The sequence below is a fragment of the Pristiophorus japonicus genome, chromosome 7, assembly GCF_044704955.1.
Source record: "Pristiophorus japonicus isolate sPriJap1 chromosome 7, sPriJap1.hap1, whole genome shotgun sequence".
NCBI classification, from domain to species: domain Eukaryota; kingdom Metazoa; phylum Chordata; class Chondrichthyes; family Pristiophoridae; genus Pristiophorus; species Pristiophorus japonicus.
Window position 1 is genome coordinate 121,924,878 of NC_091983.1, and position 18,136 is coordinate 121,943,013.

The following is an 18,136-nucleotide window of genomic DNA, read 5'->3' on the forward strand; positions in this document are numbered from 1 at the left end:
AAGTCCACATATAAACAACATTCCCCCCCCAAAGTCAATAATGTAACTATTTACAATGTGAGTCGATCTGGGGCCCTTCTTGCCCTGGTTGATCGTCTCGGTGTGAAAGCTGGTGTTGTTGAATCATTTGTTGGGCCCTCACTGGGCTGCTGTGCAGCTGGCCTTGCTGGGCTGCCTGGTGTGTTGGGCCCTGCAGGGCTGCTGTGGATGATGGGTTCTGCTTCATGGTCAACCGTAGTGTCGGTTGCCACTGGTGTGTGTGTTGGGGGATCAATAAAGGTAGGGTCCAAGGTGGGTTGCTCAGGGTAGTCCATGAATCTGAGTTTGATTTGGTCCAAGTGTTTCCGGTGAATGAGTCCATTTGAAAGTTTGACCCGAAACACTCTACTCCCCTCTTTGGCCATGACAGTGCCGGGAAGCCAATTGGGACCTTGTCCATAAATACAGAATCATTGATTTCAATCTTGTATGACACATTTGCGCTATCATGGTATGCACTTTGTTGAAGCCACCTGCTCTCTACCTGTTCATGTAGATCAGGGTGAACTAACGAGAGCCTTGTCTTAAGTGCTCCTTTCACGAGCAGTTCAGCAGGTGGGATCCCAGTGAGCGAGTGGGGTCTCGTGTGGTAGCTAAGCAGGACTTAGGATAGGCGAGTCTGCAGCGAGCCTTCAGTTACTCTCTTCAAGCCTTGCTTGATGGTTTGCACTGCTCTCTCTGCCTGACCATTGGACGCTGGTTTAAACGGGGCAGATGTGACATGTTTGATCCCGTTACGGGTCATGAATTCTTTGAACTCAGCACTGGTAAAACATGGCCTGTTGTCGCTCACCAGGACATCGGGAAGGCCGTGTGTGGCAAACATGGCCCACAGGCTTTCAGTGGTGGCAGCGGACGTGCTGGCCGACATTATCTCACATTCAATCCACTTGGAGTACGCATCTACAACCACAAGGAACATTTTACCCAAGAACAGGCCTGCATAGTCGACATGTAGCCTAGACCACGGTTTCAAGTGCCAAGACCATAAACTTAGCGGCGCCTCCCTGGGTACATTGTTTAACTGCGAGCATGTATTATATCTGTGGACGCAGGACTCTAAGTCCGCATCGATACCGGGCCACCACACATGGGATCTGGCTTTGCTTTCATTATTACGATGCCTGGGTGGGTACTGTGGAGGTCATTGATGAAGGTGTCTCTGCCCTTCTTGGGGACCACTACTCGATTGCCCACAAAACACAGTCTGCCTGTATAGACATTTCATCTTTGCACCGCTGGAATGGCTTTGTCTCTTCCTGCATTTCCACTGGGACACTGGACCAGCTCCCGTGAAGCACACAGCTTTTGACTAGAGATAATAAAGGGTCCTGGCTTGTCCAGGTTTTGATCTGCCGGGCAGTGACGGGTGATTGCTCACTCTCAAATGCTTCCATAACCATGGCTGGATCTGTGGGCTGCGCCATTTCCACCCCCGTGCTGGGCAATGGCAGCCTACTGAGAGCATTGGCGCAGTTTTCTGTGCCTGGCCTGTGGCGGATGGCATAGTTGTATGCGGACAATGTGAGCGCCCATTTCTGGATGCGGGCCGATGCGCTGGTATTTATCCCTTTACTCTCGGAAAACAGGGATATAACTGAGTTATGGTCAGTTTCCAATTCAAATTTTAGCCCAAACAGGTATTGATGCATTTTCTTTATCCCATAGACACACGCTAACGCTTCTTTTTCAATCATGCTGTAGGGTCTCTCGACCTTAGACAGACTCCTGGATGCATAAGCAACCGGTTGCAGTTTCCTGAAATCATTAGCTTGTTGCAATACACACCCGACGCCATATGACGACGCATCACATGCTTGTACCAAACGCTTACATGGATCATACAACACAAGCAATTTGCTTGAGCATAACAATTTTCTCACTTTTACAAAGGCATTTTCTTGGCTTTTGCCCCAAACCCATTCGTCCCCTTTTCATAGTAAGACATGTAGTGGTTCTAGCAGGGAGCTGAGACCCGGTAAGAAGTTACCAAAGTAGTTCAGGAGTCCCAGAAACGACCGCAGCTCCGTCACATTCTGTGGCCTTGGTGCGTCCTCAATTGCCTCCGTCTTCACGTTGGTGGGCCTGATGCCATCCATCGCAATCCTCCTTCCCAGGAACTCCACTTCATTTGCCAGGAAAATGCACTTCGAGCGTTTTAAGCTGAGCCCCACGCGGTTGAGTCGACAAAGAACCTCCTCCAGGTTCTGCAGATGCTCGACTGTGTTCCGACCTGTGACCAAGATGTCGTCCTGGAAGACCACGGTGTGCGGGACCAACTTCAGTGAACTTTCCATGTTTCTCTGGAATATCGCTGCCACTGATCGGATTGCAAACGTGCATCTGTTATAAACAAAAAGACCTTTGTGCGTGTTGATGCAGGTGAGGGCCTTTGATGATTCCTCCAGTTCCTGCGTCATGTAGACTGAAGTCAGATCGAGCTTCCTGAAAGTCTTTCCTCCCTCCAGCGTTGCAAAGAGGTCGTCGGCTTTTGGTAGTGGGTATTGGTCCTGCAGGGAGAAACGATTGATAGTTACTTTGTAATCGCCACAGATTCTGACGATGTCGTCTCCCTTGAGGACTGGGACAATAGGACTGGCCCATTCGTTGAACTCGATCGGTGAAATGATGCCCTCTCTTTGCAGCCGGTCTAGCTCAATCTCTACCCTTTCTCTCATCATGTACGGTATTGCTCTTGCCTTGTGATGGATGGGTCGCGCCCCTGGAATTAGGTGGATCTGCACTTTTGCTCCTTGGAATTTCCCGATGCCTGGTTTGAACAGCGAAGGAAATTTGTTTAAGACCTGGGCACACGAAGTGTCGTCAGCAGGCGATAGCGCTCGAACGTCATCCCAGTTCCAGTGTATCTTTCCCAGCCAGCTCCTGTCGAGCAGCGTGGGATCATCGCCCGTTACCACCCAGAGTGGTAGTTTGTGCACCGCTCCATTGTAGGAGACCTTTACGATAGCACTGCCGAATACAGTAATCAGTTCTTTAGTGTAAGTTCTTAATCTCGTGCGAACTGGAGTTAAGGCTGGCCTTGAGGCCTTGTTGCACCACAACCTTTCGAAAGTCTTTTTGCCCATGATGGACTGGCTCGCGCCCGCGTCCAGCTCCATTGACATCGGGAGTCCATTTAGTTCAACATTCAGCATTATCGGGGGACAATTCGTGGTGAATGTGTGCACCCCATGTACCTCTGCCTCCTCTATCTGAGGCTCTGTTTCTTAGTGATCCTCCGTGGATCTGTCCTCCTTTGCAACGTGGTGGTTTGCAGGTTTAAGAGGCTTAGCAGCTTGCCTACACACTCGTTGGAGGTGTCCCATTGTTCCACTGCCCTTGAGAATGTATCCTTTGAATCGGCATGAATGGAAACGATGATCACCCCCGCAGCGCCAACAAGTTGCTAATGGCCTTGCATTCATCACCTTTGATGGTGGACTCTGAGACATCTGCGGACGTGTAGCTGCAGCTATGTGGGACCTACCCTGTACGTTACGATTCAAAAACAACATCACTTTGCTCACAGTACTTGTGGCAGCACTTGTGTGCTGAGAGATTTGCTTAGTATTGTCACTGGCGGCAATGAACACTTGGGCTATCGGTATGGTCTTACTCAAGATTGGGGTCTTTACAGTCAAAAGCTTGCGAAGTATGGTTTCGTGGCCAATGCCAAGTACGAAAAAGTCTCTGAGCATGTGCTACAAATGTCCTTCAAATTCGCAATGTCCTGCAAGGCGTCTCAGCTCGACGACATAACTTGCCACTTCCTGGCCTTCAGACCTTTTGTAGGTGTAGAACCGGTCCCTCGCCATCAGAACGCTTTCCTTCGGGTTCAAATGCTCTCGGACCAGTGTGCACAAATCGTAGCATGATTTCTCCGTGGGTTTCGCTGGAGTGAGCAGATTCTTCATGAGGCCATATGTTGGTACCCCGCAGATGGTGAGGAGGATCACTCTATGTTTAGCAGCGCTCTCTTCCCCATCTAGCTCGTTGGCCATGAAGTATTGGTCGAGTTGCTCCACAAAAGTTTCCCAATCATCTCCCTCCGAAAATTTCTCCAGGATGCCTACTGTTCTTTGAGTTTGCTATCTGTATCTCGTCGCCAGTTTAATGTATGGAGCAAGAATCAGACGGAACACTGTGAGCTCAAAGTAATGTGTGACCTTAGTCTTTTATTGCAGGTCTCCAGAGTGCATCTCCAACCTGTGAAGCCTTCTTAAATACCTGTGCTCCCAAGGGATTATGGGATCCCTTGGGATTCCAAGGAATGAGCCCTCTGGTGGCTGTACAGAGTAAATACAAGTCCACATATATAATAGGGGCGGTAAAGTTTGCACCCGGGAACAGTTTGCGCCTCAGTCAGCAAAATCCATGAGCTGGGCCTTGAGTGTGGGGCGGAGTGCTAACGGAGGCGTTACACCTCCCTTAGGGTGCTAGGCTGGCTGAGCAAATGATAATGCCAACATACCATCTGACTTCTTCACCGCCTGCATGCCAACCTTCAGTGACTGATGTTGGGGGGGTTGCGGGGGAGAAAGGGAGCCAAAGATTTGCAGCAGTTACGCTCTGAAATTATTGAACTCCATGTTGAGTCCAGAAGATTGTAAAGTGCCGAAATGAAAAACGAGGTGCTGTTCCTCGAGCTTGCATTCAGCTTCATTGAAACAGTGTAGGAGACTGAGGACAGAGAGGTCAGAGTGGGAATGCAGTGGAGAATTAAAGTGACAAGCGACTGGAAGCTCAGGGTCACACTTGTGGACTGAATGGAGGTGCTCCGCAAAGCGGTCGCCGAATCTACGCTTAGTCTCCCTGCCATTCACATCCTATCTTGCTAATGTTTTTCTAACTCCTGGCATTATCATTTGCATTTGGGCCATCATTTCTTTTGTCTCCCTAATCTCTCCTGCCTTCCACCCTATCACAGACCTTCCCTTTTGTTCTTTCTTCCCCTCCCCCTTTCAGCGCTTGTTAAGAATCTGTTCTTTCCGAACACTCTCCAGTTCTGACGAAGGGTCATCGACCCGAAACGATAACTGTGCTTCCTCTTCACAGACGTTGCCTGACCTGCTGAGATTTCCAGCATTTTGTGTTTTCATTCTATATTGGACAGATTGCTACTGGATGCAATTTAATGTGACAAAATGTGAGGTGATACATTTTAGGTGGAAGACTAAGGGAAGGATATACAGACTAAATGGTAAAACTTAAAAGTAGTGGAATAGCACATAGACATAGGGATTCAGATTCACAAGCCTTTAAAAGTAGCAGTTGATAAAACTGTTAAAAATACATGGGAACATAGCTTTTATAAATAGGGGCATAAATTACAAATTACATAAATTACATTATAAATGATGTAATGCAAAAGCTGTACAAACTATTAGTTAGCCCACAATTAGAATATCAAGTCCATTTTTGGATGCCCTACTTTAGGAAGGATGTCAATGCCATTGGGAAGGTACAGAGGCTCACATCAGCCAAATAGTCACCAGGAATGAGAAGTTTTAATCTGAAATGCTCTGGGATATCCTCAGGACCTTCAAGGCCCCCTCTATACCATGCCATTGAGTACCTCCATCACTCTTTATTTCCCCTTTAAGTCTGTTCTATTAGTCCTTCCCTCTGCTGTATAAGTTTAAATCCTTCCCCACTTCACACTTCACCTCTTTTCAAAGACAATGGTACCGGTCTGAATCAGGTGAAGCCCATCCATCTTTACACCTTAACTTAAAACATTACTAAAAATCTAAACTAAAGAAAGTTTGTAATATAAAATAAGTTAATTTTAATTGATAATTTATTAAGATATAACATTTAAAGTAGCTTCTTGAAAGTAACTTCAGTTATATAGGGCTAGACTTTCGCCTTCATTGTCGGTGACTTTCTCGGCGGTACAGCTGTTTTTCCACCCGACAAAAGTTTCTCCTTAAGTTTCTTCATGGTATTGCCCACATCTGAAGACGACTGTTAGGACCAAATGCCCACGTGCAATGCCGAGAACAATCGCTAGGGCGTAAGTTTGGCCTCAACCGCCGACGTCCAGATCGCCGAGAGAACCGCCCTGTAAAAGCTGCTTAAACAGGGCGGTTGATGAGTGCTCTGCAAAGAAAGCTAAGTTAAAGGTTCTTTATTTATTTAAAAATTTTAAAATGCCGATTAGGTGTTAAAGTGTCTTGGGAATGCTTTGTACATTTTTATTTTTTTTAATTGAAATTTTTTTTTAAGTTTCCCCCCTCCCTAGGCCCAATCGCAGCCTCGGACTAAATTTTAGTACTTACCGTCCATTCCGGTAACGACCACCCATGTTACTAACTTTCCACTTAACCGCTGAGAAATCTGCCGACAATGAGTGTACAATGTCCATTTTCTCACCGGGTAATTATTTTTAATTACTTTAAACATAAAAATGGAAATTCTCGCCAGCGTTACGGAGACGTGGCTCCAGGATGAGCAGGGCTGGGAACTCAACATCCAGGGGTATTCAACATTCAGGAAGGATAGAATAAAAGGAAAAGGAGGTGGGGTAGCATTGCTGGTTAAGGAGGAGATTAAGGCAATAGTTAGGAAGGACATTAGCTTGGATGATGTGGAATCTATATGGGTAGAGCTGCAGAACACCAAAGGGCAAAAAGCGTTAGTGGGAGTTGTGTACAGACCTCCAAACAGTAGTAGTGATGTTGGGGAGGGCATCAAACAGGAAATTAGGGGTGCGTGCAATAAAGGTGCAGCAGTTATAATGGGTGACTTTAATATGCACATAGATTGGGCTAACCAAACTGGAAGCAATACGGTGGAGGAGGATTTTCTGGAGTGCATAAGGGATGGTTTTTTAGACCAATATGTCGAGGAACCAACTAGGGGGGAGGCCATCTTAGACTGGATGTTATGTAATGAGAAAGGATTAATTAGCAATCTCGTTGTGCGAGGCCCCTTGGGGAAGAGTGACCATAATATGGTGGAATTCTGCATTAGGATGGAGAATGAAACAGTTAATTCAGAGACCATGGTCCAGAACTTAAAGAAGGCTAACTTTGAAGGTATGAGGCGTGAATTGGCTGAGATGGATTGGCGAATGATACTTAAGGGGTTGACTGTGGATGGGCAATGGCAGACATTTAGAGACCGCATGGATGAACTACAACAATTGTACATTCCTGTCTGGCATAGAAATAAAAAAGGGAAGGTGGCTCAACCGTGGCTATCAAGGGAAATCAGGGATAGTATTAAAGCCAAGGAAGTGGCATACAAATTGGCCAGAAATAGCAGCGAACCTGGGGACTGGGAGAAATTTAGAACTCAGCAGAGGAGGACAAAGGGTTTGATTAGGGCAGGGAAAATGGAGTATGAGAAGAAGCTTGCAGGGAACATTAAGACGGATTGCAAAAGTTTCTATAGATATGTAAAGAGAAAAAGGTTAGTAAAGACAAATGTAGGTCCCCTGCAGTCAGAATCAGGGGAAGTCATAACGGGGAACAAAGAAATGGCGGACCAATTGAACAAGTACTTTGGTTCGGTATTCACGAAGGAGGACACGAACAACCTTCCGGTTTTAAAAGGGGTCGGGGGGTCTAGTAAGGAGGAGGAACTGAGGGAAATCCTTATTAGCCGGGAAATTGTGTTGGGGAAATTGATGGGATTGAAGGCCGATAAATCCCCAGGGCCTGATGGACTGCATCCCAGAGTACTTAAGGAGGTGGCCTTGGAAATAGTGGATGCGTTGACAGTCATTTTCCAACATTCCATTGACTCTGGATCAGTTCCTATGGAGTGGAGGGTAGCCAATGTAACCCCACTTTTTAAAAAAGGAGGGAGAGAGAAAACAGGAATTATAGACTGGTCAGCCTGACATCGGTAGTGGGTAAAATGATGGAATCAATTATTAAGGATGTCATAGCAGTGCATTTGGAAAGAGGTGACATGATAGGTCCAAGTCAGCATGGATTTGTGAAAGGGAAATCATGCTTGACAAATCTTCTGGAATTTTTTGAGGATGTTTCCAGTAGAGTGGATAAGGGAGAACCAGTTGATGTGGTATATTTGGACTTTCAGAAGGCGTTCGACAAGGTCCCACACAAGAGATTGATGTGCAAAGTTAGAGCACATGGGATTGGGGGTAGTGTACTGACATGGATTGAGAACTGGTTGTCAGACAGGAAGCAAAGAGTAGGAGTAAATGGGTACTTTTCAGAATGGCAGGCAGTGACTAGTGGGGTACCGCAAGGTTCTGTGCTGGGGCCCCAGCTGTTTACACTGTACATTAATGATTTAGATGAGGGGATTAAATGTAGTATCTCCAAATTTGCGGATGACACTAAGTTGGGTGGCAGTGTGAGCTGCGAGGAGGATGCTGTGAGGCTGCAGAGCGACTTGGATAGGTTAGGTGAGTGGGCAAATGCATGGCAGATGAAGTATAATGTGGATAAATGTGAGGTTATCCACTTTGGTGGTAAAAACAGAGAGACAGACTATTATCTGAATGGTGACAGATTAGGAAAAGGGGAGGTGCAAAGAGACCTGGGTGTCATGGTACATCAGTCATTGAAGGTTGGCATGCAGGTGCAGCAGGTGGTTAAGAAAGCAAATGGCATGTTGGCCTTCATAGCAAGGGGATTTGAGTACAGGGGCAGGGAGGTGTTGCTACAGTTGTACAGGGCATTGGTGAGGCCACACCTGGAGTATTGTGTACAGTTTTGGTCTCCTAACCTGAGGAAGGACATTCTTGCTATTGAGGGAGTGCAGCGAAGGTTCACCAGACTGATTCCCGGGATGGCGGGACTGACCTATCAAGAAAGACTGGATCAACTGGGCTTGTATTCACTGGAGTTCAGAAGAATGAGAGGGGACCTCATAGAAACATATAAAATTCTGACGGGGTTAGACAGGTTAGATGCAGGAAGAATGTTCCCAATGTTGGGGAAGTCCAGAACCAGGGGTCACAGTCTAAGGATAAGGGGTAAGCCATTTAGGACCGAGATGCGGAGGAACTTCTTCACCCAGAGAGTGGTGAACCTGTGGAATTCTCTACCACAGAAAGTTGTTGAGGCCAATTCACTAAATATATTCAAAAAGGAGTTCGATGAGGTCCTTACTGCTAGGGGGATCAAGGGGTATGGCGAGAAAGCAGGAATGGGGTACTGAAGTTGAATGTTCAGCCATGAACTCATTGAATGGCGGTGCAGGCTAGAAGGGCCGAATGGCCTACTCCTGCACCTATTTTCTATGTTTCTATGTTTCTATGTTTCTTCTCAGCGGGCAATCGGGCGTTGAGGGGCTTTAGGGAAAGTCTAGCCCATAATTTTCTAATGGCCTTTATGAGATTTCAAACAATCCACAACACATCTATTGAACAACCTGTCACATTGCAGCAGTAAAAGTGAAATTAATTGTTGAACAATAATGGTATATACTGTATGTTGTATAATGATGATGTATAATATCAACTGAAGATAGGAGGAAAATCAGTGATAATAATATTCCTCCAGCAGCAAATCACAATACAAAATGCTGAGTATCTCTTACTACACTATTTTTTTGATGATGCGAGATTTTAATGCTAGGCTTCTACTTGAATTGATTCATTTTAGCTCATTACAATTTTCTTATTAACTTCCTGCTTTGGGGATATTACATTTGCCTGAGTGCCTTTTACGTTATTATTTAAGTTTCTCTATAGTGTTGTTGATAGCCCCTCTAACGGATAACTGGAGAGAAACTTGTCTAATAACCATTTTGCAATTTATAACCCATTGCACTGAGCCCAACACAAACATCAGCATGGTTATTTTGGTGAAATAGTGGAAACAGGAGTTAAATGGGTGCTGTGCTAATAAGACACGCCTGTTTGAAAGCCTGGTTTTACCACGCGATTTTGGTCCTAGTTGCTGATTACCATAATTTGAACTTGCCTGGAGGATTAAAGAAGACACCTGCAGGTTTAGCACTCAAGCACTGATTAGACACAATTTTCATGGAGCAGTATATGTGGGCCCCACGCACCCACTTCCATTGAAGGTATGGAGTATGCTGGCTGACACACAACGGCATGTTTCAACATGGCTCAGAGACTGAGTAAGTGAGCGCACAGGTTCTTGGACGCGGCACTGAAGATCCTGGTAGAAAAGGTCCAGAGGAGGAGGGAGGGTCTGTACCCGCAGGGGGGAAGGACTCCACCTCACCCTCCTGTCCTGCTCTCCTGCAGCAGCAGGTGCTGCTCAGCCTGGCCTAGTGTCATCCTCCCATTCCTTCTGCAGATCAAGGGCAATCCCGAGCAATCCTGGTGACTCCTATAAAGTGTCCAATAAGGTACAATAGCACAGCACTCACTCTCTTTAGGTGAAGTCCCCATAGAATTTTAGAATAAATTTTGATAGAGTATTGGTGAAGTCTTGACAAAGTGTCCCAGAAAGTCTCCCGGTGTATTTCAAAAGTCCGCTTCAAACCTCCAACAGCAAGTGAACAGTAAACAGTAAACCTGTAAGTTCCAATACTACTCTCACATAAAAAAGGAACTGAACAACAAAATATCTTCAAAAATGTTCACAAATATATTGTTGCATAAGATATCGTGGTCTTTTAATGTGTAAAGAATTGTATTCAGGCCAAAGATCCAGCATTGACTATAGTCTTCTTGCTGCTTTTGCAGCACTCAAATCATTGCCAGATGTAAATACTGCCTTCTTACGAGTATAATATCCCTTCCTTTTTGTATTCTTACAGAAAAGAAAGATGCTGTCACTGCTACCAAGCCCAAAGAGATTAAAAGTAAGTAATTCACCTCAGTAGATAAAACAGAATTAATTTTGTTTGGAAATGAAGCTCTTTACCTGAAGACCAAGTTGGTAGAACTTTAATTAAAACATTTACAGGAGTCCTTTACAGTGATGTATTTCTGTGTCCTGATGACGTATTCAAATGTTTTTTCATTTCGAGCTAACTGGACCAAAACAAAAGATAATTAATTTCTCTATTAAATATAGTAAGTGTCAAGTGGATTATTAAAACTTGACTAGCAAACATTTATGATCAATGATAATGTTCAGTTCCAGAGACAGATGACATGTTTGAACCTAATTTGCGTAACATAACTGAACTCTTTCCTAATATTTCCTCATCTTCATTTGCATTTCACAATGTTAGAATTTTTCACTGAAATGTTTTTCTTATATATAAAGGACTTCTAGCAAAATGTTGACAGAGGTAGAGATGAGCCTAATCAATTAGGGAAGCCATGCTTATAGAATACCATTTCTAAATAAATAAATGCACATTGGGAATTGTTTCCCAGTGGGGTGCAAAAGTTTAGTGGTTCAAATCCATTTATTAAGGTTCTTACGACATGTCATTGAAGGAAAACAGTTTATTGAATGGACCTGTGGAATATATAGGAGCTGATTTTACTAAATTTTGCACTGGGGAACAGCTATTTCCCAAAAAAGGTCAGGGAAAAGAAGTTGGACAGCAGCTATGCAAAGTCTCTGCCCCTTACTGCATTGCCTTGGGATTACTGTAGCTTCCCCCAAGGGATGGAACAGGGGTTGTGTCTCTGAAAAGAGTAGGCCTTGCATTGCTATGGTAATGAGACAGCAGGGGCAATCCTAGCACCCTCCTCAATTACCTGACATTGTAGCCCAGGAGTTCCTACAGGGAGTGGCATCCCAAGAAGCTGGCTATGGACTTGAAATAGGCTACCCTTCAGGTTGTAAGGTCTAGGAAGGACTAGCATCAAGTCAAAGTCTACCTAATTGTATGTTAAAAAAAGTTGTCTGTAATGGTCCACCTGATCTTTGGGCTTTGGGGCCTTCTAGAGAGTAGCAGCCAAAAGGCCCTCGGGCTGGCAGCCAGGTCCACAATTCCACTCCTGTTTCCATCCCTATTTCCCATTGCAGGCCCTGCAATATTAAAGGGGAAGGTGCAATAAAAGCCCCTTGTGCTATCCTGCAATTTGCTATCCACGACTTAGTTCTATAGCCTTTAATCTTCTCTATCATAGAATCATGGACTGTTACAGCACAGAATGGGGTCATTCAGCCCAGTCTGCCTCTATCAGCTTTTTGGAAGAGCTATCCAATTAGTCCCACATCCCTGCTCTTTCTCCATAGTCCTGTAATTTTTTTCTCCAAGTATTTGGCAGTGTCCTAGGCCCAACCATCTTCAGCTGCTTCATCAATGACCTACCCTCCATCATAAGGTCAGATGTTCATTGATGATTGCACAGTGTTCAGTTCCATTCGCAACTCCTCAGAACATGAAGCAGTCCGTGCCCGAATGCAGCAAGACCTGGATGACATTCAGGCTTGGGCTGAGTAACATTCGCGCCACACAAGTGCTAGGCAATGATCATCGTCAACAAGCAAGAGTCAAACCACCTCCCCTTGATATTCAATGGCATTACCATTGCTGAATCCCCCACCATCAACATTCTGGGGGTCACCATTGACCAGAAATTTAACTGGACCAGCCAAGTAAATACTGTGGCAACAAGAGCAGTTTGGAGGCTGGGTATTCCGTGACGTGTGTCTCACCTCCTGACTCCCCAAAGCCTTTCCACCATCTACAAGGCACAAGTCAGGAGTGTAATCGAATACTTCCACTTGCCTGGATGAGTGCAGCTCCAACAACACTCAAGAAGCTCGACACCATCCAAGACAAAGCAGCCCGCTTGATTGACACCCAATCCACCACCTTAAACATTCACTCCCTCCACCACCAGTGCACTGTGGCTGCAGTGTGTACCATGCACTACAGCAATTCGCCAGTTCTATGACAGCACCTCCCAAACCCGCAAACACTACCACCTAGAAGGACAAGGCCAGCCGGTGCAAGGGAGCACCAGCACATCCAAGTTCCCCTCCAAGTCACACACTATCCTGACTTGAAAATATATCACCGTTCCTTCATCGTCGCTGGGTCAAAATCCTGGAACTCACTCCCTAACACCACGAGGACTGCAGCGATTCAAGAAGGTGACTCACCACCACCTTCTCAAGAGCAATTAGGGATGGGCAATAAATGCTGACCTTGCCAGTGACACCCACATTCTGGAACGAATAAAAAAAAATATCCAATTCAGTTTTGAATGCTACAATTGAATCTGCTTCCACCACCCTTTCAGGCAGTGTATTCTCGATCACAATAACTCATTTCCTCATGTTGTCTCTGTATTTTTTGCCATTCACCTTAAATCTGTGTCTTCTGGTTACTAGCCCTTCTGCCACAGGAAATAATTTCTCTTTTTTACTCTAACAAAAATGATTTTGGGGCCCTCTAGTAAATCTCCTCTTAACCTTCTCTGCTCTTAGAAGAACAACCTCAATCTCTTCACATAACTGAAGTCTCTCATCTCTGGTACCATTCTAGTTAAGCTCTTCTGCACCCTCTCCAAGGCCTTGCATTCCTGCCGAAAGTGTGGTGTTCAGAATTGAACACAGTACTCCAGCTGAGGGCTAAGGTTTAGCATATCTTCTTTGCTTTTCTACTCTATCTCTCTGTTAATAAAGCTAAGCCTCCCACGTGCTTTTTTAACAATCTTCTCAACGAGTCCTGCCAATTTCAAAGATTTGGGCACATTCACCCCCAGGTCTCTCTGTTCCTGCATCCCCTTTAACAGTGTACCATATAGTTCATATTGCCTCTCCTCATTCTTCCGACCAAAATGTATCACTCTAGCAATATTTCATGTGATACCTTTTCAAATGTGCTGTTTGGAATCCAGGCAGACGAAAATCTGTCCACATAAATACTAAAAGAAGGCAAAAAATATGTAGTTTGAAATTGGCCAGAAATCTTTAAAACCTCATGCAGTGATGGAATGAATTAGACAACTGGAGAACTGTATACTAAAGGAGGACCTTTAATTTAGCCCTTTTTAAAACAATTTTTCATGCTGTCTGCCCCCTTCAGCTCACATTCTAAATGGGCTGTGTGGAACTTGAGCATTGCTCAAGCAGTCCAGCTACATTGTGAAGCAGATCTGAATAGAAATCGGGAACCTAATGAGCAGCATACACAACTTGTGAGCTGACTCCAGCCCCCTTTGCATTCCATGTCCACACTGGGGCACACTGATTGCCTTGGTTATGTTGTAGAGCTCAGTCTCTGTGCACTATTTTCTGGGAATCAGGCACCCATCATATCTTATCAGTTTCACTATCTTGACTGGCAAGATGTAAGGCTAAACTGTGCGATATTGCAAAATGGGTGCTATCAATGGAAATAAAAATCGTGAGAGATGTAAAAGGGGCTGCCGATTCTCTAACATCCATTTTACACAAAGTTAACATGACCCCCAATGTATCTTGATTTAGTGCTGTCGAGGTGATAGCCCAGCTAGGATACATGTGATAGTTAAAGTTTCTAAAATATCTAACAAAGTGCAGTTCAGTTAAATACTAGTATAGCCTGGAAGTAAGAATGAAGTATTAATTGTTTGGATCAAAATACTGTGCTGTGTAAAAAAACTTTAAAAAATGTATGGTGTCATCATTTGAAGAACTGAAGAAGTATTTTAGTGAAAAACTGCAACAAGGTTCAATCAGAAAACCAATCATAGGCTTAGCAGATTTAACACCAGAAAGGTCGGAAAAATATGAGATGGAAGTGTACTTTTTTACTATGCTGATGTGTTTGCTCAAGGATTAACAAAAAGTAATTTAAATCTTGATAGATAACTTAACTGGTTTATTCCCACCAGCATGACAATTTATTGGTGCGTATGCAGCTAGCCTATCTGGGATCCAGGCTAGCTCTGCCTCCAATTTATGCAGTGCTAATCAGCTCTCTATAATGGTAATCTTAGTATATGACAATACTGTGATAAACCAAGTTGCTATATCAATTTTATTTTAAGAAAGAAAATTTAAATTCTGGAATCTATTGAGATTACATTTCTCAGAACATTCATCCTTTACCAAATTACATTCAGTTATGAACTTCTTGGCATAATATAAACTGTCAAACAGAGCAATCAACACAATGCCAGGATCTGGATTTTCAGGTCTGCTGGGAATCACAATGAATTGGTGGCAGTGCAACCTTTATACTCTGCCATTTTTTTCTGCCCTGAACCCAGTGGATTAGCTGGTGTTAGGCTAATTATAATACTTGCGGCCAGATCCTGGGCTATTTCTGGTCCCACTGGCTTGTCCATCTCAAGCAAACATGAAAACAAACATCATTGAGTTCTTCAATGTCATGAGATATAATGACCCTGAAAATTTACAGATCCTCAATCATACTCCGAGTTGGCAGGACTCTGCTGCAAGTGTCAGATTTTAGGCCGGGATCTGGATATGTTGGCTCTTAGTCTTGTGTGGGTACTCTTACTTGACCTTGAAAGAAATGAAGCCTCCACCTACCTGTTACAAGCCCAGTGGTTTAAGAGGGGACTGGAGTGGGATTGGGGACTCCAAGCATTCGAGTTCCCACATCTGCATTCTCTCAATCGATGTGGATGTGGTAGGTTGATACACCTGGTGTGACTGCTGATTAGCAGCCGTGGGCCCACAGGAGGTCTATACAAGGAATCGAGCCTGCCTCCCACCAACCACCCCCCCCCCACAAATTCAACCTTGAATTTTTAAAATCAAAAAACAGATCAATGTTACACTTTTACCAAGAGTACTGTTGGGCAGTTACCTTCAGTTTCTATGGGCCGCCCAAAGGCCCAGCACTCTTCAGTTGCAATGTGCAGCCTCTATGGTGGACTAGTAACATAGAAACATAGGGCCCAAGTTTCGGCCTCAGTTGCTCCTGATTTTTTGGAGCAACTGATGTAGAACGGAGTATCTTAGAAAGTCAAATTCTCGGCATTTAGTTTGCTCCAATTCTAGTCAGTTAGAACAGTTTCACTTTGGAACAGAATTTTTTTTCAAAAGGGGGCGTGTCCGGCTGCTTACGCCTGTTTTCAAAGTTTCCACAGTGAAAACTTACTCCAAACTAACTTAGAATGGAGTAAGTGAAGATTTTTGTACACTCAAAAAACCTTGTCTACACTTTAGAAAATCAGGCGTAGGTTACAAATTAGGCGTAGGGAACGAGGTGGGGGGGAGGGGGGGGAAGGGAAGTCATTAAATTCTACAATCAATCCTTAGTTATACTTATACAAATATTATACAAATAAATCCAACCTGAGTAAAAATTTATAAGTAAAGAAAAGATTAAATAAACCATGTTCCTACCTGTGTGAAACATCAGCAGCCTTTGAGCTGCAGTGCTTCAGGCAGGCCTTTCATGTTGGAGACAGGCAGGGGTGTGGCGTCAGTGTCTCGATGGCAGCCCCAACAGCGGCAGCAAGCAGCCTTCGAGCTGATAGTGGCTGGCCGGCAGCCGAAGGATCAACACCGGAGGCATGCAGCTTTTCAAGGGGGTTGAGGCCATTCGGCCATGGGATAGGAGCGGCGTCAGTGGCTGGCCAGCAGCCGAAGGATCAACACCGGACGCACGCAGCTTTTTAAGGGGGTTGAGGCCATTCGGCCACGCTTAAGGGGCGGCGTCAGTGGTTCGACGGCAGCTGAGTCCTTTTAAAAATGGCCGAGTGCCAATGTTTGTTTGACACTGCGCGTGCGCGCACACTCCAACGCGCGCGCAGGGTTGCCGGCACCACGTTGGCTCATTTAAATTGGACCCGCCCCCCACTACTTACAGAATCGGCGCGAGTGTTTGGCTCCGCCCCCCGCTGTGAAGAGCGCGCCGTGCCAAACTGAGTTCGAGCTCCGAGGAGCCGGAGAATATCGAAGTTTTTTTCTAGTGCACTTTTAGGCGCGAAGAACAGACGTCCAGCTCGGAGGTGCGCCGTTTTCGGTGGGGGCCGAAACTTGGGGCCATAGAAACATAGAAAATAGTTGCAGGAGTAGGCCATTCGGCCCTTCGAACCTGCACCGCCATTCAATGAGTTCATGGCTGAACATGCAACTTCAGTACCCCATTCCTGCTTTCTCGCCATACCCCTTGATCCCCCGAGTAGTAAGGACTACATCTAACTCCTTTTTGAATATATTTAGTGAATTGGCCTCAACAACTTTCTGTGGTAGAGAATTCCACAGGTTCACCACTCTCTGGGTGAAGAAGTTTCTCCTCATCTCGGTCCTAAATGGCTTACCTCTTATCCTTAGACTGTGACCCCCGGTTCTGGACTTCCCCAACATTGGGGACATTCTTCCTGCATCTAACATGTCTAAACCTGTCAGAATTTTAAACGTTTCTATGAGATCCCCTCTCATTCTTCTGAATTCCAGTGAATACAAGCCCAGTTGATCCAGTCTTTCTTGATATGTCAGTCCCACCATCCCGGGAATCAGTCTGGTGAACCCTCGCCGCACTCCCTCAATAGCAAGAATGTCCTTCCTCAAGTTAGGAGACCAAAACTGTACACAATACAGTTGTACAGGTATGGCCTCACCAAGGCCCTATACAACTGTAGTGCCCTAGATGCGCTCCTATTTGTGTAGGTTCCCGCTCATCACATATGAATTCGTGGACCTCTCACTGACCCTGGGAAATTTGGTGGGACCACCAGCAGACTGAGATGGGCACATCTTGCCACTTAGCCTGGAAGACATCTTCCTTACCCTTAACCCCCGCACATCCCTGTGGGTTTCCAAGGCCTACTTCAAGGTTTACTCAAAGTAAACAGCCATTACATAACACTAGAGCAGACCTTCCAAGATTCATTTGGATAGACAGTCACTCATTCTGTTTATAAATGTAAATTACTTATAACCTCTCAGGCCTGCAGCAACGCTATACTTTTCTCCTGGAGGAAATCTTAAGAGTGATATTTATGATCTGAAAGTGTGACACAATCCTGTGTAGGGTTAAGTATATTTTTCAGATGCAATGAGAAAAACACATTGGAGTCAACATGCTCCCACCACATTTTCCTGGGTCTTCACCTGGTGGAGGCCCAAAATATATAAAGTCCCCTAGAGGTTTCACGCACACCATCAGATTGTAGAATTGGCTATCAACGATCTCCTTGCACTCCAAACAGGTAAATATTTTTCTTTCAGGGGCAGTCAGAGGATCAGGAAGCCATTCTTGGACAGCAGCCAGAAGGTCCTAAAGTCAAAGGCTATTAATGGTGCTATAGGCCTCTCAG

At 45.0% G+C, this 18,136-nt stretch overlaps 1 protein-coding gene across 1 annotated transcript in view; it reads left to right on the forward strand.

The window, feature by feature from the left end:
- The window catches only part of LOC139266620 (triadin-like), a 563,562-nt gene that overhangs the window by 154,324 nt on the left and 391,102 nt on the right, over positions 1-18,136 (forward strand). Inside the window, exon 8 of the mRNA XM_070884212.1 lies at positions 10,759-10,803. Within this exon, the coding sequence (XP_070740313.1) occupies positions 10,759-10,803 (45 nt within the window). The remainder of the gene's footprint in view (positions 1-10,758; positions 10,804-18,136) is intronic.